Source organism: Suhomyces tanzawaensis (genome assembly GCF_001661415.1).
Source record: "Suhomyces tanzawaensis NRRL Y-17324 unplaced genomic scaffold CANTAscaffold_7, whole genome shotgun sequence".
In the NCBI taxonomy this organism is placed as follows: domain Eukaryota; kingdom Fungi; phylum Ascomycota; class Pichiomycetes; order Serinales; family Debaryomycetaceae; genus Suhomyces; species Suhomyces tanzawaensis.
The window spans coordinates 172,555-199,924 of NW_017963642.1; the positions used below are offsets into that span (position 1 = coordinate 172,555).

A 27,370-nucleotide genomic window follows, 5' to 3' on the forward strand; every position below is an offset into this window, starting at 1 on the left:
TGCGCTCGCACCGAGTTAATATGAAAAATTTGGATCTCATCTCTACACCAACAGAAGATGGCCAAACCAGTCAAAGACAAAGAGACGCAGTTGCGTGAACAGCAAGAAGCTGAAACCAGGAGAAGACAGTACAGAACCAACCAGGAAGAAACCAGAAAAAAGTTGAAGCATGCCAGATTCGAAGAGTCAGAACCAGTCGAAGACACCGATGGAAAGGCCCAAGTTCACCTTCCAAGAAAGAGGTTCTACAGACAAAGAGCCCACTCCAACCCGTTCTCTGATCACAGATTGGAGTACCCAAGGTCTCCCGAGGATATGAAGTGGGAAAAATTATACCCCCAGTACCATGACAAGGACTCGGACAGTATGTTATCTAAAGTGGAGATTGCGGATATAGGGTGTGGATACGGTGGTTTGTTGACCAAATTGGCTCCCGAGTACCCTTCTACCTTGATTTTGGGGATGGAGATTCGTGTTCAAGTCACCCAATACGTCGAGGATCGTATTATTGCATTAAGAGAAAAGCACAAGGACGACGAGGTTAATTTCCAGAACATATCAGTGTTAAGAGGCAACGCCATGAAATTCTTACCCAACTTTTTCCAAAAGGGCCAACTTTCTAAGATGTTCTTCTGTTTCCCAGACCCTCATTTTAAGCAAAGAAAACACAAGGCCAGAATTATCACCAACACTCTTTTGTCGGAGTATGCCTACGTGTTAAGAGAAGGAGGTGTCGTGTATACTATCACCGATGTCGAGGACTTGCACATCTGGATGGCTAAGCACTTAGAAGAGCATCCCATGTTTGAGAGATTAGATAAGGCGTGGGAAGAACAAGATAAATGTGTGTCCATCATGTACAACGCCACTGAGGAGGGTCAAAAAGTCACCAGAAACAAGGGCTCAAAGTGGATTGCATGCTTCAGAAGATTGCCCACTCCAGAAGATTGTGATTGATAGTTTGAAAGGACATGTGTATATTAGAACAGTCAGCATAAATAATATACAAGCAACTGTGGAAGAAGGCAATAAATAAATAGTAATAAATAAATATCAGAAACACAACGCAAGTTAAAAAAAAGGTTGAACAAGTATAGACTTGGTTAGTTTACTGTAGACTGTTGAAAGAACCTGTTAATAAACCTTTCTTTCTATTCTTGAACAATCAAAAAAGAACTTAGATGGCCTTGGTAGCATCGTGGACAGCATCGACCTTGGCTTCCTTGATCTCGTCAACGATGTCTTGAGTGGTGTAGGCGTTCAAAGAGGCGGCTGGAACTTCTGGGAACTTGGTAGCACCGGTGGAGGTGGCAGTGGAGATTTCTTCTTCCACCTTCTTGGCGTGGATGGAAGCATCAGCATCGGTTCCGAAGCTAGTGGCTCTGGAGTCACCGACAGTGGATCCTGCGGTTCTGGTTGGGAATTTGGAGCTGATGAAGTTGCCGACTGGACCAGTCTTCTTGATGAGGTCGTTGACGTATGGGGAGGCCTTGGATTGGGCACACTTGGAGTATTCGGAGGTCTTTTCTCTGGCGATCTGGGAGTATTGAGCAACCAAGGCATCAATTTGCTTCTTGTTGTGGACGTAGAAGGCAGGAACAGTGAAGAGCAAGACAACGGCAGTGGTGATCAAAGTGAACAAGGAGAACCAGGAGGTGACCTTGAACAACACGTAGGAGACACCAGCAGCCTTCAAGGTGGTTTCGATGTCGTGGGCAAACACGATCTTCTGGTATTCTTGCTCGGCCTTCAAGTTGAATTCGGCCACGAGCGGCAAGAATTCGTCGTTGAAGTGCTTGGCGTGGGACTTGACGGCAGGCTTGTACTTGGTGACGAAGCCTTGGCCAGTGACCAACTTGCCGGCGTATTCGGCGGCAGCAGAGACTAGACGGTTAGTAGGAGCGGGCGGAGTGGGTGCAGGCGATTGGGTACGTACGCAACAAGCCGATGTAGGCGAGGTGGAAGAAGATGTTGAACAAGTTGATGGTCTTGAAGATCAACAATCCAGCAACCACACCTCCGAAGACCTTCCCGGTCTTGACGGGGTCTTTCCAGGTCAACAAGGAGAGGACGTCTTGGTGGTCGGCGGTGACTGATGGGGCGGACATAATGATACAGTGGAGGGGGTAGATGCGATTAGTATCAATGGACAACTAAAAAACGGATGGGACAACGAGATCGAAAGATATCCTCGCTCGCAAGATCGAACATTATCGGCTAGACGCCCCTGGATGAAATTTTTCTCCTTGACGACTTTCGCACGTGAGGGTAGCAATCGTCACAAGACGATAGGACCCTGATGGATGGGCCGGTGGCCAGGGGGTGGCAGTAGGGGCGGTACTGGCATGTGGATGACGTGTCGCCTAGTAGATGGTGGTTGTGGGGTGGTGCTGGTAGTGGCAGTGGTAGTAGTGCTGGTACTGTGGTGCTGGCCATGTGTCACCATCCGGGTGGGTCGGCCACAGTCAGGTCTTTTCGGCACCACCACGCGCTGGCACCCTCATCACATTTTGCACGGATGCGTGTCACATTTTTCGGATGGTTGCCGTGGCCACCTGGAACGATTGCTGGTAGTGGGACGCAATAGCGCCCACCGTGTAGTGGCGATGGCTGCCGTGGGCCGCGTACCACTGGCGGGAGATCTCCACGAACCGACTCCACACGAGGGTGGCGAGTTCTTGGAGATGGTGCACCACCTCGGGGCAAATCGCCGGCGCCGCAACGGCGCGCGAGATCTGCGCGATAAGCCCCCGCAACTGGCGGATCGCCGCGGTGGTGCGCTCGCCCTGGAACTGGTTTTTCTGCTCGAAACACTCGTACATGGAGGCGATGTAGTTGCCACTGGCACGGGTTTCCACCATTGTCTCGGTCCAGAGCGTGCTGTAGCGAAGCTGTTCCCGGCTGAACACCCCCAACTGGTGGACGTGGCCCTGGAGCTGTTTCCGTACGTGCACGAGGCACTTCGTCTGGTGGTGCACTAGCCTGGCGAGGTGCGGATTTTCCCGCGGTGGTTTCTGGTAGGGCCAAACCGTTTTGCACCCAACGATCCTGAGATCGTCTGCAGACCGCAACTGGACCTCGAAAGTCCCGCCAAGATCATGGCTGGAGGACACTTCTGGCCGCCCACCCTGCATAGGGTCCGGTGCCAAGTACTTTGCCCACGTATCCACCATATTCTCGTCGTTGGTGTCGCGGAGCTGTGTCAAAATCTGGTTGATTGTACGGAGCGTGCGGAGCATCTCGCTCTTGCAATGGTCAGAAACCACCCTGGAGGGTGCCAAGTTGATTAGTGCAGTCAAGTATCGCGGATACTGGAACACCTGCTCCAACGGACGAAGCACCAAACTCTTGACGTCGTCCTGGGCCCGGCCCCTGAGGGTGGTTCCAATAACCGTATACTTCAACGGAAGTGTCGTGTGAAGAGATAATAAAGTCGGCTGGAGCCTGCTGCATCCAGCAAGCATCTCGCTAAAAATGGTGTCAATCTCAGCCAGTCTTTCGAACTGTAATGGTGGCTCGCTTTCCTTGCCAACCACCTTCTTCCAGCTATGAACGGGTCGCCTGTTGTAGTTTTCAAACAAACACACCTCACCAAACACAAGGCCCGACTCCCTAGTGTTAAATCCGAAGCAATAGCAGTGTTTTGCAAGCATGGACTCAAAATACTCGAGTTCTCTCTCAAGATACTCGAAGAATGAATACATCCACCCCTCGAAACTATCCGGCTCAAAAGGCCTTTCGGAACATAACTGCCTATCCTTGAGCCAAGAGGGACAGTAAATGTCATCATCATCGTCTTCCGCAGTATAACTGTCACAGTTTGACCATTCTGACGCGCTTTTGCTGTTGGTTCTGTTGGATCCAGCTGACGGTGTCTGGGACCTTGTTCCGCTGATGGGGTGGATTTTGCTTCTTCGAGCTAGTATTTCCCTAGCGTTCCTCCGTAGCGGAATCATTTCTGGTCACATCTGCTCATACTGTGCTTTGGTTAAATAGACACCCGTTGTTTTGAGCTTTCCTCAGTGTGGTTTCAGATGATTGCAAAAATTGACTGCGAAACGTTAGGAGCCCCCTCTCTGGGTGCAATCAAAATGCCCTAATACGAATCTGGAGATCCTTCATGATCGTGACCGGAAGTCTTTGGTACAATTGATTATCCGTACTTTTGGTTACATTGAATCTTCTATACAAGCTTTATGGATTCTATAAATGCTAGTTCATCAAAGTCACAGATTCGTTTTCCATGACCCCCTTGCCCAAGTATTCGCTGATATACTTGAACCTATCCTTGCTTTCGTGCAAATTGCCCTCAAACACCTCTAAAGTGTCCTTAGACTTGAATTGACTATTCCTTATGGACTTTATCTCATCAATTTCGTTGATGCAGATGGGACACTGTTTTTCCGTTGCAGAATCGTCATTCACCGAGGTGGCAATCAAATTATTGTTGAGGCATTTCTGATGGAATGAATGTTTGCACCTAAAGTGGATTACTGGGTAATCAAGCTTCTGGCCACATTGCGAACACTTATTATTTTGGATGACAAAAGGCTTGGTATTGAGCTCAGTGAGCTTATGAGACGTTTTTGTCGACTCTGTTTCATAATACTCAATTAACTTATGGTTATTATTGATTTCCTTACTCTGGTTATCAATGAAATCGATTAAGTAGTCCTTCACCAATCCTAGAGTAACAAATTCATTTTCGGCTCCACCGGTCAAGATTTGCAATATCTCCAAGGGGTTCATGATCTTTAGCTTTTCGATCTTGTTCAAAATAAATCTAAAGTCCTGTTGCGTCACTTGGTCAAAAACCAGCTGTTTAAATATCATGAACTTCAACATCAACTTGTATAACTCTGGTTTCTGATCTCCGTACCTTCTCACCATCTCAAAACATTTCTCCACGTCCTCAGAAATTTGATATGTAGTAAATAAACTTTCTTCAAATCCTGATTGCTCTTTCGACAATGCTTCACCTTCCTTGAAATCATAAATATGGGATACTAACAACAAGGAAGAATTATCAAGAAGCTCGGAATTGTTGTCAACCAATTGCTTAGCTTTATCTTTCCATTCATTGGACTCCCCATCTTCAAGTTTGCTGGCTATGGTAAGATACATTTCCAATAGAGTCATCAATAATTCTTTCTTATCATTGATGTTACCTTGGTATTTATCAAAGGTTTCGATGCAAGCTTCCAAAAAGATGACAAATTCATTTGGGTGATTCATGAAACTTGGGTAAATCAAACTAGGACGAGGGGGAAGGTATGTAGGTTCTTGAGTAGATGATTCATCATCTATTTTTGCTTGTTCATTACTTCCATTGCTTTTGATATCATCATCTTTCAAGCTTGATAAGTAAGTCACAAAGGCTTTGTAACTATTTAATGGGAACGAAGACACATCATCTCCCTCTTCATGAGTGTGGAGTATTTCCTCCTCCCGTTGTACTTTAACGTCTTGAATAAATGTGTCTCTTATCTCTTTGTTTAATTTATAGTTTCCTGTGAAGACGTCGATCAACAACTCGGTAGTCTCTATTGGAAGAAAATCCAACAAAGATTTTGAATGGTCTATCAAAATGAGCAAAAGGTCATCAATTGGTAATCCCTTAATGAAGTGCAATGATTGTTTTGGCTGATGAAGGTGGTTTAATTGAATCCCGACTATAAGGTTGGGTTGGTTTAGTTTATAGAGAAGCTTTATCACTTGATCAAAGTATCCACATTCCTGGAAAAGATTTATAATCAATTGAAAGTTTAAATCTTGGAAGGGTGAATCAGTAGAATTCTCCAAATCTAAATCATCAATAAATTTATCAAGATCATCAGTTAATTTCAACTTGCAGTAGCAACACAATAATAATGTAATATGATCATTATTAGCGATGTTTAAGCTGTAAAGCTTATGCAAGAACTTGGTCAAATTAGAAATATTGGAGACATCCTTGAATTTTGTAATGATATTCATAACAAAATCTTCTAAATCTTCGTCATCTTCACTTTCAACCTCATTTTGGGCTTTGCTTGTACTTTTGAAGAGCGATAAGCATTTAATGAATACTCCAATAGATTCATCAAAGCTTTGCTTTGCATAAAGGAACTCACCGTGTAGTTTTTGGATTCGGAGAAGTACTTCTTTTGACATTTTGTTTCTTTCAGCAAGTCTGTATGCGACTGAGAATAATTCTCTCTGCAAGATAACTTCGATCTGTTGGTTGATGGGTTTTTCATGTAACTTATACAATATCCCATCATTGGAAAGGAGAAAAATGTTATCGTTCTGCTCAAATACATGGGTAATGACATTGTTAGGAACCATCAAATTGAACGATAAATGCCGACTATCCAAGTCCAAAATGAGAATTCTTGTGACCAACTTCTTTTTATTGTTATTTGATGAGATCTCCTCCTCCAGGGAAGACACGAGGAGTAGATAATTCTTCGACGAATTTTTGATATAGTAAAGCTTGGATTTGGAGACCTCGAATGGAAAGGAGTTAACTTTTGCAAGGTTGTTGTAGAATCGGATGGAATTTTGGGTAGCCACCACTAGCTCTTGGGTCGAAGGAATCACATCTGAGCAATTGAGATCGATACCGGTTTTGTTGGATAAGTATTTGGCTGGTTTTCCATTGTTTCTGCCGGTGGTCAACACCGTCAAGATTTTGGAGGTAGTGGTGATGTAAAGGAGGTCGTTTTCTCGGTTGAACTGGACTCCAGTGACAGGATCAAGGGACTCAAATATGGTACGTTGCTTGGAGCCTCTATCCCTCAACAAGTCGCCTCTGACTAGAATGACCTTGCCGTTGGTGTAGCCAATCGCAATGCACGTAAGCTCGTCATTGAACTGGAAACAGCTGATAGGGTAGGAATTGTCGCCATTGGTGATTAGGACTTGGGTCTGGAACTTGTACTTCTCCTGGTCGGGGTCTATAGCGTCCAAGTGGACGATTTTGGTCAAGTCCCAGAGCTTGAGCACAGTTGGAGAGCCTTGGCGCTCGGCTACGGTGACTAGCAAGTTGGATCTGGGCACGCTGCTAACAGCGGAGATGCGGTAGTCGGCATCGTACGCCTGGAACTGTTTCTCGAGGGTGAACTGGAGAGGGTTGACGATTTTAAGGAAACAGTTGCTGGTGGCTAGAGCAAGATACGACGAGGTGGCATGGATGGCTGACAAGCTGGGGTCCGAGTAGAGCGGGTCGGGTGATTGGTAGTTGGGGTCTCGGATGGGGGTGAAGTCGAACAACTGGAACTGTCTCCACGGTATCTTGGAGGTCATTCTGGTGGTGGCTATAGGATTAGTTGGAGCGCGATTACAGGTTGAGGAACTAGAGAGCGAGAGAATTATACAGACATCATACAGACATTCATACTGCAATACACCTAGGCGGAGGGAACATATGAAGAGCCAGGACAATACAGCGAAACTCCAAAGGGCTCTACAGAGTGGGATCTCGAAAAGTCTTCCTACTGGTGGCATTAGTCACTAGACCTAAGTAAATGTCGCACCTCCATTAACTGGATACGATGGTTAGATAGGCGTAATTTGTGTGCAAGGGAGGTCCCCCAATAATTTCGTTTGCTTTATACATTTAGGATAAGTGGAGCAGATTGTCTTGTGTTCTGGTACTTAGCAAGTTTGCCCTTTTGACGATTTGATATCTCAATGGACAACAATATTCACTTTCTGGATTTCGATAACTCGATATTGTTTTCGCAGTAGAAGTGTTCCGGAAGCCAGCAAACAAACTTAATTGAACACAATAGAGACGGGAGAGCTACGTAGTAAGTAACCAATACGAGGGATGTGGGTAGAAGGAGTGAGGGACGTTTCATAGAAGCTTTAATATTTCAAAACATTTCAGAACCATCGGTGCAACATTCGGTAATTTATAATTCGCAACTACACTATTTCCAATTGAAGTAATGCCTAGGCCTTCTTTGTTATCGACAAGCCCAAGCTTTAATGTAGACATTCGCTGGGTTATGGCTGAACGCCTCTAGATTCCACAAAGATAGGGGTATCTCTCTTATCGAAACTACCTTTCTTACAAGTTTTAAGATGGAGATCATCGCTTTATAGAACGCAATGAATGTGCCTTGCACACAATATATGTTACATCAATCCGTTTCAAAAAATTACGCCAAAATAAGTGGGGTATAGGTTTATTGTGAGTTCTGAGGCTATCAGAATATTGAGCCTTGCTATGGCAAACTTCGTAGGGAAGGAGGGTTACTTTGCTGGAGTTGACCATCTGGAAGTGATACCACCTAGCTCCAGCAAAGCAATCCTTTTCTCGCCTTTAAAATGGTAGGTTCATCTCAATATTTTCATAAAAGAGCCAAAGACTTCCCGTAATTTCAATCGTTAGAGAAAAGATGGTATCATTAACTTTTCGCCTCAACACATTTAATATTGAAGCTTGACTTACCGATTACATCACAGCAACATGTCCATAACTTGGGTGCATCAAAGATATCCAGTTAATGGAGACGCGACATTTGCTTGGAAATTTCCGTACTGTACAATCACTTCCACCCACCTGACCGGAGATCGCGCAAACCACACCATTGCGCGTCAAGCCAGTCCCACCACCACCACGACCGTCCCGCGCCTCCCGCCTCCTCGTGCCTCCAGCACGAGCAGGACGCTCAGCACCGCAGCTGGTTGGTCCCTCCACCAGCTTGCACCCACAGCCGTCTTCGCACCGTCGTCCCTCGTAAGATTTTTGTGCTAATTTCACCAGCCTGTTCTCGAATCAGAACAATTATCGTCACTTCGTTTTGATCGGGCCTGTAAGGAAAAGAGGTCGGCGCCTCAAATTGTGTACACGTTTTTCTGAGAATCCACCACGCCATTGAATCCGTCAGGGGTCCTCATCCGTCCACACCTGCCCATGAGTTACGATCCTATCCACGACACCTACGTTTCAAAGGACACTGCCAGCGACCATGCTGGCGAAACGGTGGTGGTGGAAAATTCCCCTCCTCGCCCCAGCGCCCTTTCCATCTCCAGCTTGGTGAGTCCTGGCCGGGCCAAGGCCACGCCAGAGAATGCCAACGGCACCAGCAGCGCCATCCATCCCGCCAACGGCGACTCTAGCCAATTAGTTGGCCACTTGGCTAGCCACTTTGCTAAGCAGGCCGACCAGACCGACCACTCCGACCAGGCAGCCCCTCTGTCAGACCCCTCGTACGACCCCAGCAACTCCAAGAAGAAGAAGAGAAAGTACACCAGCCCCGCTGTCCCCAAGTGCCGCCACTTGAAGAAGTCCGACGGAGAGCCGTTCTGGCGCAAAGACATCCAGTACGACTTTCTCCAGGAGCTCTTTGACGACCCCACGCCTGCGTTCACCAACGAGTTCCCCTTCTGCGACATCCCATCGGCAAACAACAGCCCCAAGCTCACGTTCTCGGAGCTCTACATCCGGTCGCTCGTGGAGTCGTCCAAGTGCTCCAAGATCCTTAAGGAGCGGTTGATCAAGGATGTGGACCTCGGAAAGTCAGTCTCCAAGGTGTGCCTCCTTGTCAACGCTGGCAGAATGAACACCACCATCAATTTCGTTCCCGAAATGAGATCCACATTAAGAACATACCACTCGATTCCGTCGCTCCAGGCTGACCCCCAATATGGAGGATCCAAGCCGTTGCAAGACACTCCCAGACTCAAATCGATCCTCAAGGCCGTTTGCGAGGGCGATGATGTGGTGAAGTCATTGGAAGAGTTGCTTGCACATCCTCCGGTCAAGAAACCAAACACAAACGTCATCCAAATCATCTTCTTGTTGAGCAACTACAACAAAAACATTCCTCACTTCGACGACGAGTCTGTGGATATGTCAAGCAGACTCTTCAACTCGTTCATGCAATTCTTCTTAAACTCAAAAATGCATCCAAAGTGCAGAGCCCGCAGGTTCTTGTGGCTTCTTTACACCTATCTCGAGACCAATTTCTCCCCCGAAGAACTTGCATCCAATCCATTCGGTGGTGCTGTTCCTCCTTCAGTTGACTATATTCCCGATGAGGAATTGGAGTCTTTCGACAAAGATACAGATTTCGAAATCGAGTATTCTGAACAAATGTACAAGACAAGGTTGCAATATTTGGCAGACGAAGAGCACAACAGTACTCCAAAGAGGGGAAACAAGTCCAAGAGCGATCTTGCAGCAGCAGCTGCTGCTGCTGCCGCTGCTGAAAATGGCTCAGAAAGTCATGATAACGAGGAGTATGTTAATGAAGAAGATCCAGAAAATGACAATGAACCTCTGCGGAAAAAGAGACAATTATTGACTGACGATGCTAAGAGTAAGAAGAAAAAGAGTAGAAGATCCTCAGGAAAAGCCGGTCCTTCTCCTTTGACTAGAACGGTGATTTTTGCTGGCCCTAAGCATGATGACTATTCCAGCGAAGATTCTGACAGCTCAGTTGACTACCTGGAAGAAAACTACAGTGCTATTGACTTTTCACCTAAGAATCCTATAAGAAATAGATCTAAAGTGAGGAAGCTTGAGTTTCCGATCGAAAATTTAGATGTTCTAAACGAATTATATTCAACTTCTTCTTACATTTCCGAAGTTCCACAAGAATCTACAGCCATTATCGCACGTCAAGATGTTGTTGATAGATCCAAACCAATCATCTATCAAGTTAGAACGTCATCTAAAGCAAGTACCGCTTCATTTAACAAAAAGACAATAATTTTGGGTAACTGGGTTTACAGATACTTCAAGTACAAAAAATCAATTGGAAACAAACTTCTCGGGATTGAGTGGGAAGATATACGATATGATCTCATCAATGGATTGGAGTCCTATATGTACCAACAATTTGGTAGGTCATTGGATTTACGTCATGTCCCCGAGGCACATCAACACCCTAAAGAGTCATCAGAAGAGGATTTAGCATTCGAGTACCTTCCAGCACATGAGTTTAACGCGATTAACGAAACAAACTCGTATTTGTTACAGTTGGCTACCTATTGTAATGATTGGTTTTTGAAAAGAATAAGCCAAGAAAAGTTTGATCGTCCTGCTCTGATCCTGTTTGACTTGGAAAACAACACAATGAATTGTTGATGCTTCTTCTTCTGTAATATTAATGAAAGGTGTATGTACTATTATTTCTAACTGATATGCATTGTTATGACCAATTACTTGTAGGCTATATTTGTAGATCGAAAGTCTTTTCTATAAGAAACGTTATGCCAATGACCACACCATACTCCTTGATTAATTTGATGAATAATTCATTTATGCTTGGAAAGACCTGCTTACCATCTTGTTGAAAAACTCCAAGGCTCAATTGTGATTCACATTCACCAGTAACAGGATCATTCAATACTATATCCCAATGTAAACTTAGAGTGAAAATATCATCTCCCTTTTTCATTGTTAGTGTAACGTTGTCTAACAGTTTAAGAATGGAAAACAATTTGACATTATCTGTTAATTCATCCTTTTGGAGTAACGGGTTCAACCTTTGATCGTCTTTGATATGACTTGCATACTTTCTCACCAATTTGTAGATCACTGATATTCGTTTATGGAGTATTTTCGACAATGATGATAATCCATACATAGCCAAATTGATCTTGCAAGCAGGGAGATAGTCTTTGATGAATACTTGACTGAAAGAATGTGAAAGCATAGTCAATGTGGTCAAGCTTTGGAGTATAGTTTTGGACTTTTTAAAATGATTTGTCAAGTGGTTCTTCTTTTCTGGGAGTTGGATATCGAATATGGCCTCTGTCCTAGCATCAATTAACAATTTGAAGGGGATCCTGAAGAGTAACGGAGATACCAAAACAAACTCAATTGTTCGCACTAGGCGTCCATCTTCGTCATAGTAGTTTGATGAAGCGATTTTCAAAACGTCGATATACGGATAGAATTTCTTGATCAAGTCCAAACGGTGGTTCCAGTTTGAGGATGGGAGCACGTTCAAACTCTCGAGAATCTCGTCGTCATCGTTATCATTCTGCAAGGAAGGAATGGCCGTCTTCGTCACAATGCCACGGGCATTCTCCGTCAACAAGTCCTCCCTTTTCTTCTGGGTCGATTGTTTTTGTTTGAGGTCCTGGAGGTACTTCATCTTGACCCGCAAGTCGTCCACCGAACTTCTTAGATTGGCCCGTTCTTTTAGCAATTCGTTTCTCTCTCCCACGAGTGCAAGCTTCACGCTTTGCTGCTTGAGAAGGACCTCCATCTCCTCCATGGAATTGTTTGTCCTGGACTCTTCGCCAGTGTCTGGACGCGATTCTTCATTGATCTTGGTAGCTAGATCTAGACGAAGTCCCGTGTTTTTCTCTCCCAGGTGCTCTTTGGACCCCGACGAACTGGGCTGGTTGGGGGACGTCGTCAACAAGTCCGATAGAGACGTTATATCAGGAATGTTACTCATGATGAACACCAAAACATACATCGCGCTAGTTAATGGGTGCGCCTCTATACAGGCCACGATGAATTCCACATCACCAGAACAGAAACACTACGGATTGACCATCAGACGACACAGCCATGGTTTCTGCTCCAGAGTTGAAAAGTGTACGTACCACACGGAAGAGGTCCGAAAAGTCTGAGGACAGCAACTAACCGATAGTATATGGACAAGAAGTTGTCTGTGCAGTTGAATGGAAGCAGAAAGGTGATAGGCACCTTAAGGGGATATGACGTATGTATGGGACCACTTTTTAGAGAAGAGAGCCACGGGTGTGTGACGGTGCTACAACTTCTCGTGTGGATACTCCTACTCGCAGCATCATGTACTAACCACCAGGTGTTTTTGAACGTGACTTTGGCAGATGCCTTGGAAGAACAAGCCGATGGCGAAAAGCTCAGTATTGGGACTATCGTATGTATGGAGCCAGTGGACGACACTAACGACATGTACTAACAAACAGGTTGTGAGAGGGAATTCCATCGTATCATTGGAAGTATGTATAGAGAGCGACACGAGGAGGTTCTGACCCACCAGGAACTCGTTTCGAGCAGAGGTACTAACGTTTAGGCACTTGAGAAAATCTAATCTTCTAGCCACCAAGCTTGGGGTGGTACAAGCACATAATTTAACGCTAGGGCCTTTGCTAACGTTTAGGCACATTTTTCTAATCCTTTTAGCACATATCTATCTAATACACTAGGCCCTTTTGACCATCTGAGTTCCCCCGTTAGTGTAGCCACACTTCTCGTAGAAGCCAATGTTATGGGTAGAACAGTCCAAAATCACCTTGTAGCAGCCAGCAGCCTCGGCGATCTGGGTCAAGTTGGTGATCATGGTGTACCCCAACTTCTTACCTTGTTCCGAGGTGGCGATGGCAATATCTTCAATGTGGCCCACCAGACCACACTCGTGGATCATTTTTTTCTCCACAAGAAGCATGCCGGTGGCAACAACCACTCCCTGTTCATTGGTGATCACATGCGGCTGGTAGAGCTGGGGCAAACTGTCCCAATGGGCAAACAACTCCTCGAAACGGGCCTGAGAAACCTCGCCCACGGTGGTCAACACCTTGAGCGTTTCTATGTAGTTGTTGGAGTAGTCGGAGACCTGCAACTTGCGGAAGGTGTAGCCTTGTGGTAAGCCCATTGTGGTGTTGGTTGGTGTACTGTTGATGTGTCCCAAAACAGAATTATCTGGCCTTTACTGGCAAAGCCGCACACGTGACCACATCCTGGGGATTATTTTGAGGCGCACTCACGCAGGTGGGGGCGATGGCGCTGGGGGCGATGTCAGGGACACCACCCTGACTGTGCCAGCGAAGCGGCTGGACTCGCCAAGGTGTCAATTGACGCCAGTCTCGTAAATGTGCGCTTGCTCGGGGCTCCTGCCCGTATCGGGATTTGCTTCCCTGTCAAATTCCACATGCTTCCAGTTGCCACCAGCAATAATGCAGACAAAAAGTTTTGCCACTTCTTGGTATATATTAGCCCCAGATTATGCGGGCTGAAATAATCCCTATACAGCAATCATGACTTTCTCCTCTGACACTTTATCCTACAAGGCGTACACTTACGACAACAGAAACGACTCCCTCAAGGTCACCACCCAAACCGTCCAGCTCCACAAGCAGCCAGATGGCACCTACAATGTGGGCCCCAACCAGATCTTGATCAAGATCCACTCGGCTGCTTTGAACCCAGTCGATTTGGTGTTGAAGAAAGCTTCGGGGTTCCCCATCACCTATTCGGGAAACCACGGCTTCGGAAAGGACTTTTCGGGCACAGTTGCAGCCGTTGGGTCCAAGGCTGCTACCCAGACCAAATTGAGCGTTGGAACCGAGTTGGCTGGAATCGTCCACAAGCTCTTTGGTCCAGGCACGGTGGCTGAATACCTTCTCTTCGATGCCAATGACAGCAAGATCGAATATTCCGTGCCAGCAAAGAACTTGTCCTTGAATGAGGCCTCCTCGTTCCCCTTGGTCTACGGTACAGCCTGGTTCATGCTTGGAGACTACGACCTTAAGGACAAGAAGGTGCTTGTGATCGGCTCTTCCACCTCTGTGGGTAGATACATCGTCCAATTGGCCAGAATAGGCCAAGCCAAAGAAATTGTCGTCACTTGCTCCGGCAAGTCCGCAGACTTGGCCAAGGAATTGGGTGCCACCACCGTCATCGACTACACCCAGCACAAGTCTGTGTTGAACCCGGTTTTGGAATCGGTCAAGGAGTCTGGAAAGTTCGACTTCATCATGGATTGTGCAGGTACTAGTGATCTTTTCCCAGAAATTAGCAGTATTGTCCACAAGGACACTCACTACAACACCATTGTTGGCGACAAAAAGGCCAATTACGCCTCGTTCGATCTTTTGGCCAGCATCATTGCCTATGCCAAGTCCTTCTCCAGAAGCTTCGCCAGCTCTTGGGGCTTGACCTCCTACCACTACAAGCACATTTTCTTGCTCCCTGGTAAGGACTGGATCCACGAGGTTAAACCATTGTTTGAACTGGGAGAATTAGTTCCTTTTGTCGACAGTGTCCACAAGTTCGAAGACCTTGACCAGGCCGTTAAAAGGTTGGAATCCAACAGGGCCAATGGTAAGGTTATCATCCAAGTTGCCCAAGATTAGGAACCCTTGTCAACGGAAGCTTAACTACGTACTTATTTAATAAATTGTTTATTCACAAGAACGTCAACAATTTCTACTCCCCGTATTGTACTGCACTAAGTACGGAATTCATACTCTGAGGAGTACTTTTCAATACTTACCAAGCTTTCCAAGATGCCAGGATCCTCTGAGTTTTTCAAAACTTCGAACAGTGATACAATACAGAGCTTTATGGTGTAATTTATGTAGAATATGGCACATTACAGTTTCTGTGATAAAGTGAAATTTCTATTAAATATTTATGATTTCTAGAGTTCGTAAGGAGATCATGAAAGTGACATTAAACTTGAGTTGGTCTTTCCTCGAAAGGTGCTTCGCCTTCGTTAGGTGAATCAGATCCTTCGTGTTTATCGGAAAATTCAGAAGTAACCTCCTTGTTCTCCATCTTGTCCTTCTCAAAATCTCCATCGTAGATACCTAACTGGTTACCTTGACTTTCGATTTCCTTCAAGGATAACTTTGGCAAAGTAGCAGCAACTCTCCAAGGTTGTCTGCCATCGACATGAGCCTTGGCAAAAATGATATCAATTTCTTCCAAGGATCTACCAGCAGTTTCTGGATAGAAGAAGAAAATGATTGGAATGAAAGCGTAGTTCATCAAGGCAAAGAACAAATAACAACCCCACTTAGAAGAGTCAATGAAAATTGGAGTGAACATGACAACACCGAAGTTAGTGATCCAGTTGGTACAAGTGGAGATGGCTGAAGCGACGGTTCTAGTTCTCATTGGGTTGATTTCAGGTGGGTAAATCCATGGCAATGGCAAAATGGTGAATGCAAAAAAGACGATAAACAAGAAAATACCAACGGCAGCACCCTTGGCGTTTTGTGTGGTGTCATCAATCAAACAAGCAAAGGTGATAGTGAAGGAGAGTGCTTGACCAGTGGCACCAATCAAGAACAAGTTTCTTCTACCCAAAGTGTCAATCAAGAAGAACGATGGAATAGTGGAAAGTGCGTAAATGGTTGCGAAAACACCACCCAAAATCAAAGACAATCTTCTCTCCAAACCAATGGTGTTTTCGAACAACACGGTGGAGTAGTAAATAGCAGCATTACAACCAGTGAATTGTTGGAAGAATTGAGCGGATGAACCAATAAGCATTCTTTGGAAATGTTGCGACTTACCTCCAGAGAACAAGTCCTTAAAACCAAGTTGAGCTCTCTTGAAGGAGGCAATAGCATCGGAAATCACAGTGACTTCGGCATAAACAATGTCGTCGTTCACGTCACAGTCGTTCAAGTGACTCAAGATCTCCATGGCTTCTGGCTTTCTGTCATGGGCCACCAACCATCTTGGAGACTCGGGCAATTGAATGATACCAATGAACAAAACTAATGCGAAAACGATTTGCACGGCAACTGGTAATCTCCAGGAAACGGAGTTGTCGACGTACGACAAACCGAAATCCAACCAGTAGGCAATGAAGGTACCGATGGCAACAACGGAACCTTCCAAGTTGACCAACTTACCTCTGTTTTCAGCTCTGGACATTTCTGATTGCCACACTGGGATGGTAGCGGTGTTGAAACCATTACCAATACCGGTAATGACTCTACCAATGACGAATTGACCCAAGCCCCAGTGATCTCTGAAAGCTGCAACCGAGATAACAGTACCGATAATAATAGTGAGCGACCCCAAGACGACCATTGGCTTTCTACCAAAACGGTCACCTCTGGCCAAAACGAAAATAGCACCGAAGAAACAACCCAATTCGTAACACGAGGTGACAGCACCCTGCACGACGGTAGCATGACGGTCGCCCTCGCCCTTAGACAAAGTAGCTGGGAAGTCTCTGTTGAATTGAGGTGCGGTAATAATACCAGACATTAATCCTTGATCATATCCGAATAATGAGAAACCAGTGACAGCGATGATGGTAATCATCACTCTGAGTTTCCGGCCTCTTAAGCCTGCACAGTTGGTTCTAGCCCAAATGTTAAACCCCATATTGTGTGTAGTTGTTAGTAACAGAAAGCGAACACCATGGGAAACACCATGCTTAAATAGATGCAATCAGAAAAAGAAAAGATGCAAACCGTGCTAGCCCTTCACCCCATAATAATAAGCCCGTGGAGACCATGAAACGCATCACGGCTGGAAATGCAACAATCAGTAGTGGGTGTAATAATTTCGCCCCGCCATCGCCTGCTACCGATATGTCATAGGGTTTGTTCCGCAAGCCTACGTCAACCCAAATGATGTCACTCGGCCGCTGATCTTTTTGAGGCTTCCCCATTGGGAACTACGAGCTTGTACACTAGCAGACCCGATAGTTGGGGGCTTCCAAATGGACTCCTCGAGTGCTCATGAACCATGGCCCGTACGGAACGCTCCGGATGGTTCATCTTGTTGCACACGGTCTGGGGCGGCAGCCAGCCTAGGCTCATCGCAGCCATCCTGTTTAGGCACACCTACAGCAGCAATACTAGGAACACTGTGTGGGAAACAAAATATAATTGCTACCCTGGCTCGCTGGTAGCCTGGGCTACCCAAGAAAATCCGGATGTCCTGCCTGAAGCATGCATGGCACAAATTTCGACCCGTTGTTATAATTTAGTTGGTGTCAATCGTGTAACCGTGCAGGAGCGGGGCTACAAACCACCCGTCATGAACTTTGCCTTTAGACCGCCAGCAGCCTGGGTTGCTACTGGCACAACCTCGGGATGCGCTATGACGAACTGGATGCTCTAGCATGGGGTAGTGGAGACAGCATACGCTTTTGGTCCTGCTTTTCGAGCTGTTTCAACGACTCGATACGTGGACACCGAGCCTATTCCCAAGATCCACTCCCAGTTTGACGGCATCGCTTGCGGATAAATTAATGTTCGCCAGCTTGGCACTCCTGGTTATGTGCCTGACAAAGTAACTCCGAGGCTGTCATTTTGTTTGAACCGGACTTGATGGCCACCTCCCACGGGAAAGCCGGACTCGTCCAGGACCCTTATCCTCCGTGGGGTCACTGTGGGGTGTTGGCACGGCTCCACCATAGCCCCAGTGTCGGTGTTCTTGCTCTTAATCTCCTCCTTACTGATTGTTCTTGCGGCTACAGGCTCACCCCCATGTTCCCGTTTGGGCAAAAATGGCGTGTTTATCAGGAATTCGTTAATCGTATACTCGTAATACATATCCAACATTTACTTTTTATGAAACAAATCGCATGCCTCAAGGGAATCATGGATCATCTCCAAATCCCAACGCTTGGTGATGTTCAACTCCAAGCACCCCACTATGATATCGTACAAGAATTCAAACTGAAAGTCAGGTCTCTCGGGTGAGCCTCGCTTCTTGTTTTCAGCCATTAATTGTTTCCACGACTGGTGCAACTGACTGAGTTCCTCCTGTCGTTTGAGGTCCACCATCGAAGGTGAGTTGATCATCATGCCCTCAGGAAGCTTGTCCTCGTCGTCCTCGTCGTCCTCCCTGTAGATCCATTCGAGTAAACACGATTTCCTCAAGTCTCTCTTGTTGTACTTCCCGGCACTGATCATAGCTCGCAACCTCGGTTCATACTGCTGCTGAAACGGTAATTTCCCTACGCACATAGTAAACATGAGAATGCCCAAAGCCCATACGTCCGCCAGTGGTCCTAATGGCGGTGGCGAAGGCGACAACAATTCGGGGGATGCATATGGTAACGACCCGATGTGTGAATGCGGTAAGTCCGAATCGATTCCATCTTGACTGTTTGGCGAAGCTTTGCTCTTTCTCTTGAATTCCATAATCGAGCCAGTGGATGCTGATTGCACGGGAGTCAAATCAACAGATTGCAAGGAAGGACCATGGGGCCTCATAAAGTTGGAAATACCAATCTTCGAATCATCGTTAAAGCCCCAGTTTAAATTTCTGGTGCTTGGAGTGTCGCCTCCATTATATGGCCGTCTCAAATCAGTGGTCGATGATTTGCTTCTCATCATCAATGTTCCGTCATCTTCGTCGTCGTTCAAGGAGGGAATTCTTCGTAATGACGAGTTTCTGCTGACTCTAGAATTGAATACGCGTGACATTCCAAAATCAGCTAGAATCATTTTATACTCGCCTTTATCGCCATCTTCGACCAAAACATTTTCCAACTTGAGGTCACCATGCACAATGCCCTTCTCCTCGTGCATATAAAGCAAAGCCTTCACGATTTGTTTCGTCGCTTTCACAATATGGGTTAATCTTTCAGTTTGTGATTCAATCAGAAATTCAATAGGTCCAGACGTGTTCATTATTCCAGCATTGAAGAGCCCCCACGATGAAACTAGTTCGAAAAGAGTACCCCCATAAATTCTATTTGTTATGCAAAAAATAGCGTGATCGGTCTCCAAATGCTTGAGTAATGGTAGGATGTTTGGATGCTGTAATTGTTTCCAAATCATAATCTCCTTTTTGAAAACTTGCAATACCTTTGGGTTATGTGTCATATCTGACTTAGGAGGTGTGCCACTTCTGCCAGGTGAAGAAGATCTACTCTCAAAATCCTTACATGACTTGACGATCTTCATGGCTCGAACAGTACCATGCCGATCAGTACATTCCCTAATGGTACCCCATGCTCCAAAACCAATGACCTTCCCGAGCTCGTGCTCCATGACCATAGCTCCCTTTTCGTCAACATTAACCTTTGGCTTTGCTTCCTCGAGTTTCTTGAGATCAGTTGAAGAAGATAATGCAAGTAATCTACCAGCAACTGTATTGACACTACTTCTTCTTGATCTTCTTAAACTGCCACTGTTGGAACCAATCCCACCACTTCTGGGAGTCCGTCCAGCTCCTGCCATTTTATCATTGAAATAATTTTTTGCGTAGACAGAGAACTGTGAATAGTCAACTGATTCCGAGAGAGAAGCGACCAACTTCTTACGTTGAGAGTAGGGTAAATCCTCAAAGTATGAGGGTAAACTATTAATGATCCATTCATAGTCCACGGAGTTCTCTTCGGACTTTTGCTTCTTGTTCTTGTGTGACCCAGAGTCATTGGCGTCGTCTTTGGATCTCTCTGAGGAAGTTAAAGTAGTGGTGCTATTGTTTCTGTCATCGTTGACCAATGTTTGTTTAGAACCATCGGCCTTACCCATAACTCCAGGGTTGCTATTATTGCTGGGGGTTCTCAATTTCATAAAATCATGTAATTTGGAAAATGAATGCTTGTTATTGGAAAGATGGTTTCTCAACCTAATTGGCTGAGGTGCAACCTTTGCGTGCAAGGTTTTGAGATCCAAGTAGGACTGGTCTCTACTCAGCGGGGTGTTCGATGCAGTGGATGAAGTGCTTGATACTGCGCTTTCGTAATTGTTGTTGGCCCCAGCCAAACTTTGTTCCGACAGGCTATTGTTCCAACGATGAAGGACATCACCAAAGTCTAGACCTGGTATGTACTCGTCCTCCAATCCTTTCAGATACTCGTCTCCTGCATCGATATACTCGTTGTGTGATCTGGAATAAAGCTTGGGTGTGTTGGATTTGCCTATGCTGTAGTGGGTGTCAAGAGGGTCTCTGCTGGATCCAGACCTGGAAAGCTGGGGCCGAATTCTGCCATCGTCGTACAAACGATGGCCTGTTTCCTCGTCGAAATTGCTCTTCTCTGTTTCCGAATAAGTACGGGTCAAACGATAGTTTTTCCCAGGACTTTCTCCACCTAATGAGCGGTTCGGGACTTCCCGAACTCGTGGATATTGAGATGAGATGTTGCTCGCATCGTCGAACTGAAACTTGGACTCGTCTACAAGGTTGACTGTGGATACCTTCGGCTGCGACTTTAACGGGATCTCCATCTAATTGAGTATGTAGACAATTGGCCAGTGGTGGTAATAAAGTGATGATCAATTTTTCCTCGTGGTTAAGCAGTAAGGAAATACAAAATGTCGCGGCTCTCGCCGAGGGAGCCCCAATGTCGCGATCCCGGGGTTTACTGTGACTAATAATTCCAGAATATGGGGTAGTAATCTCGGGCAAATAGTGCAAATTGGTTACAGCAGAAAATAGCTGGGCGCCATTAATTTGGGTCAATACCAAATTTCGGTGGCCAAACCACCTATATGTAGTATACATTAGCATTCTATAGGACTAGATTACTTGGATTGGCTGGTTCTTCAGGCTTTTCTCCAGGAAAGGTGAAGCAAGCTATTCCTTGGAAAGGATCAATGGGTTCAAAAAAGCGTCGGAAAGAAGCTGCACCGCATCCGGGCGGTTCTGGTAGTCGATCTCGAACGTCTTCCCCAAGAAATCCTTCGCCTCAAGCGTACACCACTCGGGGATTTGTGGGACAATATGAGTTCCTATCTTAAAAATGGCCTGCATCTGACTGAATTCGGGAAATGGATGCTTTCCCGTGAACATTTCCACAATCAAACACCCCACAGACCAGATGTCTGCTTTGTTGGTATATGCAGTTTGCTTGACGACCTCTGGTGCCATCCAGTAGACAGAGCCCTGGAGCGACGCCCTTCTGCTGGCCTTCTTTTCACTCTCGTCCTCATCTATACTACTAACCTTTTTGGAAATTCCAAAATCTCCAATCTTGACCGTTCCTTTGATGTCGATAAGAATATTGGCACCCTTTATATCACGATGGATAATATCTTCTCCGTGTAGATAATTCAACCCAATCAACACTTGACGGATGAAATTACGGATCAAAGGCTCTTCAAATGGTCCATATGAGGACAACATCGATTGCACCGACCCTCCGGGAACGTACTCCAAGAAAATGTTGAGGAAATTCTCGTCTGTAGAGGCACCAAAGTAACGGACAATGTTTTCGTGGTTCAATTCCTTAAGCAACAACATTTCTCGTTGTTGTTCCAACATTGATTTCTGAATATCTGTAGAACTGTTCTTATTCGGTAATGGGATTTGCTTTACGGCCATCAATTCGCCTGTGAGTGGATTCATACCCAAATAAACTGTACCAAAGCTTCCCGCCCCAATCCTTGTACCCTTCAACCAGTTTTTTGGACCGTCCTCGGATATTGATTCCAATCCATTGACCTCAAACTCATCTTCCTCAGCATACTCTGCCAAAAAGTCTTCAGCATCGTCGGAGTCTGAATCCACATTGAACAACTCAATGCGAGAGTATCTGTTGTTGTTTCCTCCTGAGGTATCAGCAAAGCTTGCAGCAATCGAGATTCTTTGATGCGAATTGTGAAGCTTGCTTCCGGAGTGAATTGATCTTGCATCTGCTGGCCCACTGGTGTTTGAATGAATAGATGGTGGTTTACTAAACATCGGCAGACCATCGTTTGAATTCACGATTTCGTCAATTGCGGTGATATTGTTAACCATCACATCACCAATAGTTCGTGCCGGTGGCCTTCTTGCGAGTTCGTTTGAAGAAATGGACGGAGCTCGACCAACGGTAGAGTTACTGAAAACCGAGACTCTTCTGCCAATGGAGGACGCGCTGCTGTTCTTTTGCCCAGGTGCAAGATTGAAACGACGAGAAAGACGAACACTGTACCTGACAGAGTTCCTAACGGTGGCCTCCAAATCCTTTTGACGGGTATCGGGGAAATATTCAGCCAAATTCGAGGAAATTAATTCACTTGGGGGTCTCTGGCCAAAGAAATTTCTCAATGTTGGTTTCTTGATGTTGACCTTCTTAGGATCTGGGATGTGGTATTGACTGAGACTGTCTTGACTTATTAATTTGGAAGACTGGAACTTATCGTACTTGTTCATGATTCGCCTTGAGGCTTCGATAGCTGCGGCAGAAGGAGTCTCGTTCTTGGAACAAAGAATAATTCTGTGCTTTTCCAATCTGTCAGGGGAGAAGCATATTGTCACTAACTCCACATCAAACAAAAGACTGACCGCCATACCCTCCACATTGTTAGATGAATGGATATAGGTGTCATATGAAGCCTCTTGCTGCTTGATTCCCAACCGTTTCAAAACTTTCCGCTTAATGGACTGGGCGTTGAAGCAGCCAGTGACATTAACTCTCTTCGTGGATCCATCTTGCAAGATGAAAGTGATGCTTTTGTTTGAATCGAGGCCTGCAAGCGTCAGGCTGGACCCAAGGCCGCCGGGAAAAGAGGACCCTGTTGGTGTCAAGGTAGCTGACTCGCTGGTGGGAGTCGCATCGTGGCTCCGCAAGAGCCTGGTGAATAACTTGGCGTCTTGGTTGGACAAGTGGACGTTCATCAAACGAAAGAGCTCATTGACGTTGACGTGGGACAGAAGCTGCTCTGCCTTCATGTCTCCAATGGCCAACTCCAAACGGAGTCGCTCGCCAAGCTTGGTTATTCCGAGCTCTTTCAAGGACTCGGTGTCAAGTTCAGGAACTAGATCATAGGTGATGCCGTTCTCCACAAACTTGGAGTAATGATGTTGGCAGTTGGATTTGGCTAGCCATTGCTTCAATTCTCTGGTCTCGTTGCGGGATTCTGGCTCCAGTCTGTCTTCGCTTTCCACCATGCTGGTCAGGAGAAGATAGTGGTATGGATGCTCGCTTAAGTTTCATGTCACAATTTAAATTGTCGCGATACATGCCACTACAAATTGATAAAGGAAGGGGTACAAATGGGGGGGATAGAATAAGTTATGTTCATAAGGATGTATGAATGTTTATCCAGTGCTACTATAGCCGGGTATTGGTGTAGTGTGTTGGCTCATAGGGTGTTGGTTGGAATAGCCCATAGTAAGTATTTAGTGTTTTAGCGTTCTTTAGTGGGAATTTCATCTGTCAGGCGCGGCTGAAGAATGAGACAGCTGGAGCCTGAAAACTTACGGTTACTTGCTGAAAAACCCTAGCGGTACTGAAGAGAGCTATCATAGGTCTGAAAGTCCTCAAGACAATTCCATTACTATAGGGGATTCACGTTTTTACTCTTTACATTCTTTAAAATATCACTATCCAACCTTGTGTCAGTCTCTTCTCATGCTCGAATAAACTATTTATGTATATATGTATTGCGTACTTGAAAAACCACCAACCAATACAGTGTCGGTCTCATAGTATCCAAGCTCTAATGGACTCTCTATATATTCGCTACGGTTCCCTCAGAAACCAATACTTGGTCGTCAAACACCTGCTCAGGGTCGTTCTCGGCCCTCTTCCAACTTCTGATGTTTCCCACCAGTGGATCGAGCTCGAAAACTCTCATTCTCCGGATGTAGCCACCATAACCCCCGTATCCCCCCTCGCCGGAGCCTCCTCCATAGCATAGCCACATCTTGTTCTCCTCGCTAGTTTCCTCATTGACCACGTCCTGAAGACAGTAGTCGTTGCAGTGGTCGTGGCCCACAGAAACTACCGAAACCCCCAAAGATCCCAATACCTTTCTGGCCCCAGAATTATATTTGGGCGCGGTGACACCTTCGGGGTTTTTACCCACAAACGGTCTGTTTGTGTTGCGGTATTCCGGTAACGGAATATGGAAGAATGCCATCGATAAGTCCTTCTTAGAGTTGGATAAGTGCTTCTTAGAGTAGAAAAAAGCATCCTTCTTCAATGCTGCGTCCTCTCTCTCAAGCCATTTCAACTGGCTTTCCTTGATCCAATCATACCCAGGAGTAACCTTTGGATTCTGGGAGTATTTGTGGGTATCCAAGAAATAAAGGTATATTGAGTGTCCATTGGATGGATCTTCAACAGTTGCAATATAATTTCCAACCCCGTCGACTTCCTCGGGTCCCATTGCTGCTATGGAGTATGGAAGGTTTGCTGACAATGCCATGGACTCACTTCTGGACAAGGAACCCTCGTCGTCATGATTTCCCAAAGTAACAGCAAACGGAATCTTTCTGGATACAAACGGGTTCAATGCCTTGAATACTGCGGTTTCGGCATCTGGAGCTTCTTGTCCAAACACCTGATCACCAGTTAACACTACTAGGTCTGGCTTTTCGATGTCCAACACACTTTCAAGGAACCTCAATGTTCTAGGATCAGCCTCGCACCCCTTCTTGGTGTCTGCAGGGGAAGGATCACGACAATTTCCTACACCCGTAGAAAAATGCAAGTCTGCTACTTGCAAAATTTTGAACTTTCCCTTGTTGAGCTTCAATGGTAATAGATACTTTGAGTAATCCACCCTAGGGCCTCTTCTAATTGTCAAGTATGCACTCTTTCCAGAAGGAGCTAATGTATCCAATAATGGACTCCGTTCGATTAGTCTCCAGTTTGGTCTTGGATCGACTGCGTCCTCTCCAAAGAGAATGTCGATACCAGTGATGGCATTTTCAGGGGAGGCCTTGCCGTACTTGACCCAGATGCCGTTGGATTTTGCTACCCACCCAGCTTCCTTAATTTCTTCGTCAGTGGGAATATACATCATTCTTTCAAGCTTGAATCTGTCGGTCTCGACAGTTCTCTTGGCCTGGTTTTTCTTTTCTTCTTTTTCCTTCTCTGCTTTTTCCTTCTCTGCTTTTTCCTTTTCTGCTTTTTCCTTCTGTTCTTTTTCGATCTTCTTGTTGATCTCGTTAATCTTGTTGCTGGCAGCTTTGTCCTTATCCACCGTGAGCGCTTCTGTCTTTTTGCCGCTATTTTTCTGGCCTTCTTCCCTCAACCTTTGCAAATCGGCATCGTTGAATTCTCTGGTGGCATGGAACTCGTCAAGAATATGCTCGGGGATCTTTCTGTTGCCCTTGATACGGGAATCGCTTGTGGGATTGGAAATGGCAATATCGACGATCACGTCCTGCGAGGTCTCTTTGCCAGTCTTGTCTCTCTTTCCCTTTGAATCGGCCTTCTCGGAAGGCTTCTCGGAAGGGGTGATTCTGCCACTCAACACCTGAGAGTTGACCCTTTTGTACGAGAAGTACTGTTTTTTGGTCCAGGAGGTGCCCAATCCCAAATCTTTGTCTATCCTGAACCAGCCACCAGTGTCGAATAAATTGCCAAGTCTGCCGTCGACAGCCTTGGGAACACCACATCTCTTACCATCGCCTTTGACCTTGTAACAGTTGCCAATGGCTATGTCAATGATGTACAGATCTGAAGGTGGTTGGAAGAACGAGGGCGTCAAACTGGTCAACGCCTGGGGAAAAATTTTATCCACATTGATGACATCGTGCTTATTGGCAAAGAGCACCAATAGGAAGGCGGCCCCAAGCAAGCTGAACACGTAGGTGAGTTGCCGTATCCATCTTTTGGGTAAACCCATCATGTTGACAGTATGGGATTAATTACTGGTGCGCTTGCGCGTATGGCTGGTACATCGCGGATTTATAACGTGACGTCTCATTACTATACAATCTAGAGCACCACCGACAGTTCCTGCTGGGGGTGGCATTGAAGGGCCGGTTGGGAACATCCCTACTTCACTACTCTGGAAATACCCAGTACGCCAACTAATCGTTCTTTTTCTTTTCAGCCTGGGCCTCGAGCTGGGCCTCTCTTTCCTTGGCCGCTGGCTCTACGTCGGGAAACGACGCAGCGTCGACCTGGGGCTTGTTCTGCTGGGGCTGGATTACCGCATGGTGGGGTTTGTTGATGGCGCTGAAAGGCACCTGTTTGCCGCCAAGGTTCACGATCAAGTTTTCGGGGTCGAAATTGTGCTTGTCGATTTCCTCCTGGGTAAGTTTTTTGTTGTCTTGGGCCATGTTGCGGATGTGATACTGGTAGTACAAGAAGACTAGTGCTATGAGAACAGCGTTGAATAAAAGGCGACTCATTTATAAGGAGTGGTGGCAAAAGTCATTTGTTGCTCCTGCACCCACCGCGCAATGAATCCAGCAATATATAGCCACCAGCAAGGACGAGGGGCACAAATGCATGACTGGGGGCCCAGTGGGCGTATACAGGGCACGAGTCGGCTAAGCACCCGATTGGGTGGTGGGGAGATTTACGAGCAGGTTCTAGCGAGATTGTGGTATGTACCACGACACAGTTGTCCAGAGGGCCAGACTGATGAGCCACCATAGTGAAACCACTAGGATTACTGGATATGGATGGATAGTTCTCGTGTTGATCAATGGGGAGCGATTAACACGAAGCCACCGTCTACAGGCGAAGAATGAGGATGGGTGTCCTCGAAGTAATGAGGATTATATTGCAGGATTCCTCACAGTAATGAGGATTTCGAAGTAATGACGATGTATTAGGCAGGGTGTTCGGGGATCCGAACAGAATCCGGTGAGCCCACCTGCCCGCTGGCGTAGCCACCAGTACTGGTGTTCAAGCCCACCTCTGGAATGAGCGTGGAGTTCAACCCCATCACATAGATGCTGATGACCATGACGATACAGTGAAGACCCACACAGTACACCATGAACAACATTCGCGTGGTTCTGGTGGCCAAAATGGCCCTGGTCATTGAGATG

The 27,370-nt window shown here is 46.0% G+C and overlaps 16 protein-coding genes across 16 annotated transcripts; 5 read left to right on the top strand and 11 right to left on the bottom strand.

Annotated features, from left to right (window-relative positions):
- Positions 1-57: 57 nt before the first annotated feature.
- Positions 58-957, top strand: CANTADRAFT_56132 (tRNA (guanine46-N7)-methyltransferase; the record flags this gene model as incomplete). Its single annotated transcript, XM_020210546.1, has 1 exon — positions 58-957. One exon carries the CDS (start codon positions 58-60, stop codon positions 955-957), a length of 900 nt encoding a protein of 299 aa, XP_020062372.1.
- Positions 958-1,032: 75 nt separating this feature from the next.
- On the bottom strand, positions 1,033-2,316 carry CANTADRAFT_302547 (uncharacterized protein). The gene is made up of 3 exons (XM_020208340.1): positions 1,937-2,316; positions 1,251-1,884; positions 1,033-1,151 (listed from the first exon to the last, which is right to left on the bottom strand). The coding sequence occupies exons 1-3, from the start codon at positions 2,106-2,108 to the stop codon at positions 1,109-1,111; spliced, it is 849 nt and encodes a 282-aa protein (XP_020062373.1). The 5' UTR covers positions 2,109-2,316; the 3' UTR covers positions 1,033-1,108.
- On the bottom strand, positions 2,311-4,142 carry CANTADRAFT_339950 (uncharacterized protein). The gene has a single exon (XM_020208564.1). It carries the CDS (start codon positions 3,954-3,956, stop codon positions 2,526-2,528), a length of 1,431 nt encoding a protein of 476 aa, XP_020062374.1. The 5' UTR covers positions 3,957-4,142; the 3' UTR covers positions 2,311-2,525.
- Positions 4,143-4,212: 70 nt separating this feature from the next.
- VPS11 (tethering complex subunit) lies at positions 4,213-7,287 on the bottom strand (the record flags this gene model as incomplete). The annotated part of the gene is made up of 1 exon (XM_020211173.1): positions 4,213-7,287. One exon carries the CDS (start codon positions 7,285-7,287, stop codon positions 4,213-4,215), a length of 3,075 nt encoding a protein of 1,024 aa, XP_020062375.1.
- A 1,074-nt stretch (positions 7,288-8,361) lies between these two features.
- On the top strand, positions 8,362-8,826 carry CANTADRAFT_302578 (uncharacterized protein). The gene has a single exon (XM_020208341.1). It carries the CDS (start codon positions 8,459-8,461, stop codon positions 8,744-8,746), a length of 288 nt encoding a protein of 95 aa, XP_020062376.1. The 5' UTR covers positions 8,362-8,458; the 3' UTR covers positions 8,747-8,826.
- Positions 8,827-9,211: 385 nt separating this feature from the next.
- CANTADRAFT_33187 (uncharacterized protein) lies at positions 9,212-11,077 on the top strand (the record flags this gene model as incomplete). Its single annotated transcript, XM_020208499.1, has 2 exons — positions 9,212-10,237; positions 10,286-11,077. Coding segments are annotated over 2 exons (1,818 nt in total), but the record flags the coding sequence as incomplete, so codon positions are not given.
- Positions 11,078-11,168: 91 nt separating this feature from the next.
- On the bottom strand, positions 11,169-12,407 carry CANTADRAFT_7743 (uncharacterized protein; the record flags this gene model as incomplete). Its single annotated transcript, XM_020211174.1, has 1 exon — positions 11,169-12,407. One exon carries the CDS (start codon positions 12,405-12,407, stop codon positions 11,169-11,171), a length of 1,239 nt encoding a protein of 412 aa, XP_020062378.1.
- Positions 12,408-12,563: 156 nt separating this feature from the next.
- On the top strand, positions 12,564-13,076 carry CANTADRAFT_27154 (mRNA splicing protein). The gene is made up of 3 exons (XM_020208013.1): positions 12,564-12,857; positions 12,907-12,939; positions 13,014-13,076. The coding sequence occupies exons 1-3, from the start codon at positions 12,609-12,611 to the stop codon at positions 13,029-13,031; spliced, it is 300 nt and encodes a 99-aa protein (XP_020062379.1). The 5' UTR covers positions 12,564-12,608; the 3' UTR covers positions 13,032-13,076.
- On the bottom strand, positions 12,646-13,735 carry GNA1 (glucosamine 6-phosphate N-acetyltransferase). The gene has a single exon (XM_020208014.1). The coding sequence runs from the start codon at positions 13,590-13,592 to the stop codon at positions 13,143-13,145; it is 450 nt and encodes a 149-aa protein (XP_020062380.1). The 5' UTR covers positions 13,593-13,735; the 3' UTR covers positions 12,646-13,142.
- Positions 13,736-13,965: 230 nt separating this feature from the next.
- Positions 13,966-15,145, top strand: YIM1 (Yim1p). The gene has a single exon (XM_020208015.1). The coding sequence runs from the start codon at positions 13,975-13,977 to the stop codon at positions 15,070-15,072; it is 1,098 nt and encodes a 365-aa protein (XP_020062381.1). The 5' UTR covers positions 13,966-13,974; the 3' UTR covers positions 15,073-15,145.
- A 246-nt stretch (positions 15,146-15,391) lies between these two features.
- On the bottom strand, positions 15,392-17,065 carry CANTADRAFT_56561 (sugar porter family MFS transporter; the record flags this gene model as incomplete). Its single annotated transcript, XM_020210605.1, has 1 exon — positions 15,392-17,065. The coding sequence occupies one exon, from the start codon at positions 17,063-17,065 to the stop codon at positions 15,392-15,394; it is 1,674 nt and encodes a 557-aa protein (XP_020062382.1).
- A 127-nt stretch (positions 17,066-17,192) lies between these two features.
- On the bottom strand, positions 17,193-17,883 carry CANTADRAFT_302624 (uncharacterized protein). Its single transcript, XM_020208342.1, has one exon. The coding sequence runs from the start codon at positions 17,512-17,514 to the stop codon at positions 17,320-17,322; it is 195 nt and encodes a 64-aa protein (XP_020062383.1). The 5' UTR covers positions 17,515-17,883; the 3' UTR covers positions 17,193-17,319.
- Positions 17,884-18,252: 369 nt separating this feature from the next.
- CANTADRAFT_7747 (protein kinase) lies at positions 18,253-20,874 on the bottom strand (the record flags this gene model as incomplete). Its single annotated transcript, XM_020211175.1, has 1 exon — positions 18,253-20,874. One exon carries the CDS (start codon positions 20,872-20,874, stop codon positions 18,253-18,255), a length of 2,622 nt encoding a protein of 873 aa, XP_020062384.1.
- Positions 20,875-21,223: 349 nt separating this feature from the next.
- Positions 21,224-23,521, bottom strand: STE11 (mitogen-activated protein kinase kinase kinase; the record flags this gene model as incomplete). Its single annotated transcript, XM_020210513.1, has 3 exons — positions 21,224-22,415; positions 22,503-23,114; positions 23,235-23,521. 3 exons carry the CDS (start codon positions 23,519-23,521, stop codon positions 21,224-21,226), a joined length of 2,091 nt encoding a protein of 696 aa, XP_020062385.1.
- A 281-nt stretch (positions 23,522-23,802) lies between these two features.
- Positions 23,803-26,569, bottom strand: CANTADRAFT_302676 (phosphoprotein phosphatase). Its single transcript, XM_020208343.1, has 2 exons — positions 26,508-26,569; positions 23,803-26,327 (listed from the first exon to the last, which is right to left on the bottom strand). The coding sequence occupies exon 2, from the start codon at positions 26,212-26,214 to the stop codon at positions 24,085-24,087; it is 2,130 nt and encodes a 709-aa protein (XP_020062386.1). The 5' UTR covers positions 26,215-26,327; positions 26,508-26,569; the 3' UTR covers positions 23,803-24,084.
- On the bottom strand, positions 26,399-26,650 carry ASR3 (Asr3p; the record flags this gene model as incomplete). Its single annotated transcript, XM_020210515.1, has 1 exon — positions 26,399-26,650. The coding sequence occupies one exon, from the start codon at positions 26,648-26,650 to the stop codon at positions 26,399-26,401; it is 252 nt and encodes an 83-aa protein (XP_020062387.1).
- Between the last annotated feature and the right edge of the window lie 720 nt (positions 26,651-27,370).

Excerpts from the sequence above, each read along its gene's own strand:
- CANTADRAFT_27154 (XM_020208013.1), top strand. The coding sequence starts at position 12,609 with ATGGACAAGAAGTTGTCTGTGCAGTTGAATGGAAGCAGAAAGGTGATA. Across the intron at positions 12,858-12,906 it reads AGCTCAGTATTGGGACTATC|GTTGTGAGAGGGAATTCCAT; the intron begins GTATGTATGGAG and ends ACTAACAAACAG.
- CANTADRAFT_339950 (XM_020208564.1), bottom strand. The coding sequence starts at position 3,956 with ATGATTCCGCTACGGAGGAACGCTAGGGAAATACTAGCTCGAAGAAGC.
- CANTADRAFT_302578 (XM_020208341.1), top strand. The coding sequence starts at position 8,459 with ATGTCCATAACTTGGGTGCATCAAAGATATCCAGTTAATGGAGACGCG.
- GNA1 (XM_020208014.1), bottom strand. The coding sequence starts at position 13,592 with ATGGGCTTACCACAAGGCTACACCTTCCGCAAGTTGCAGGTCTCCGAC.
- CANTADRAFT_302624 (XM_020208342.1), bottom strand. The coding sequence starts at position 17,514 with ATGGCTGCGATGAGCCTAGGCTGGCTGCCGCCCCAGACCGTGTGCAAC.
- CANTADRAFT_302676 (XM_020208343.1), bottom strand. The coding sequence starts at position 26,214 with ATGATGGGTTTACCCAAAAGATGGATACGGCAACTCACCTACGTGTTC.
- YIM1 (XM_020208015.1), top strand. The coding sequence starts at position 13,975 with ATGACTTTCTCCTCTGACACTTTATCCTACAAGGCGTACACTTACGAC.
- CANTADRAFT_302547 (XM_020208340.1), bottom strand. The coding sequence starts at position 2,108 with ATGTCCGCCCCATCAGTCACCGCCGACCACCAAGACGTCCTCTCCTTG. Across the intron at positions 1,885-1,936 it reads CGCCTACATCGGCTTGTTGC|TCTCTGCTGCCGCCGAATAC; the intron begins GTACGTACCCAA and ends CTAACCGTCTAG. Across the intron at positions 1,152-1,250 it reads GCCTCTTTGAACGCCTACAC|AAAGAAAGGTTTATTAACAG; the intron begins CACTCAAGACAT and ends GTTCAAGAATAG.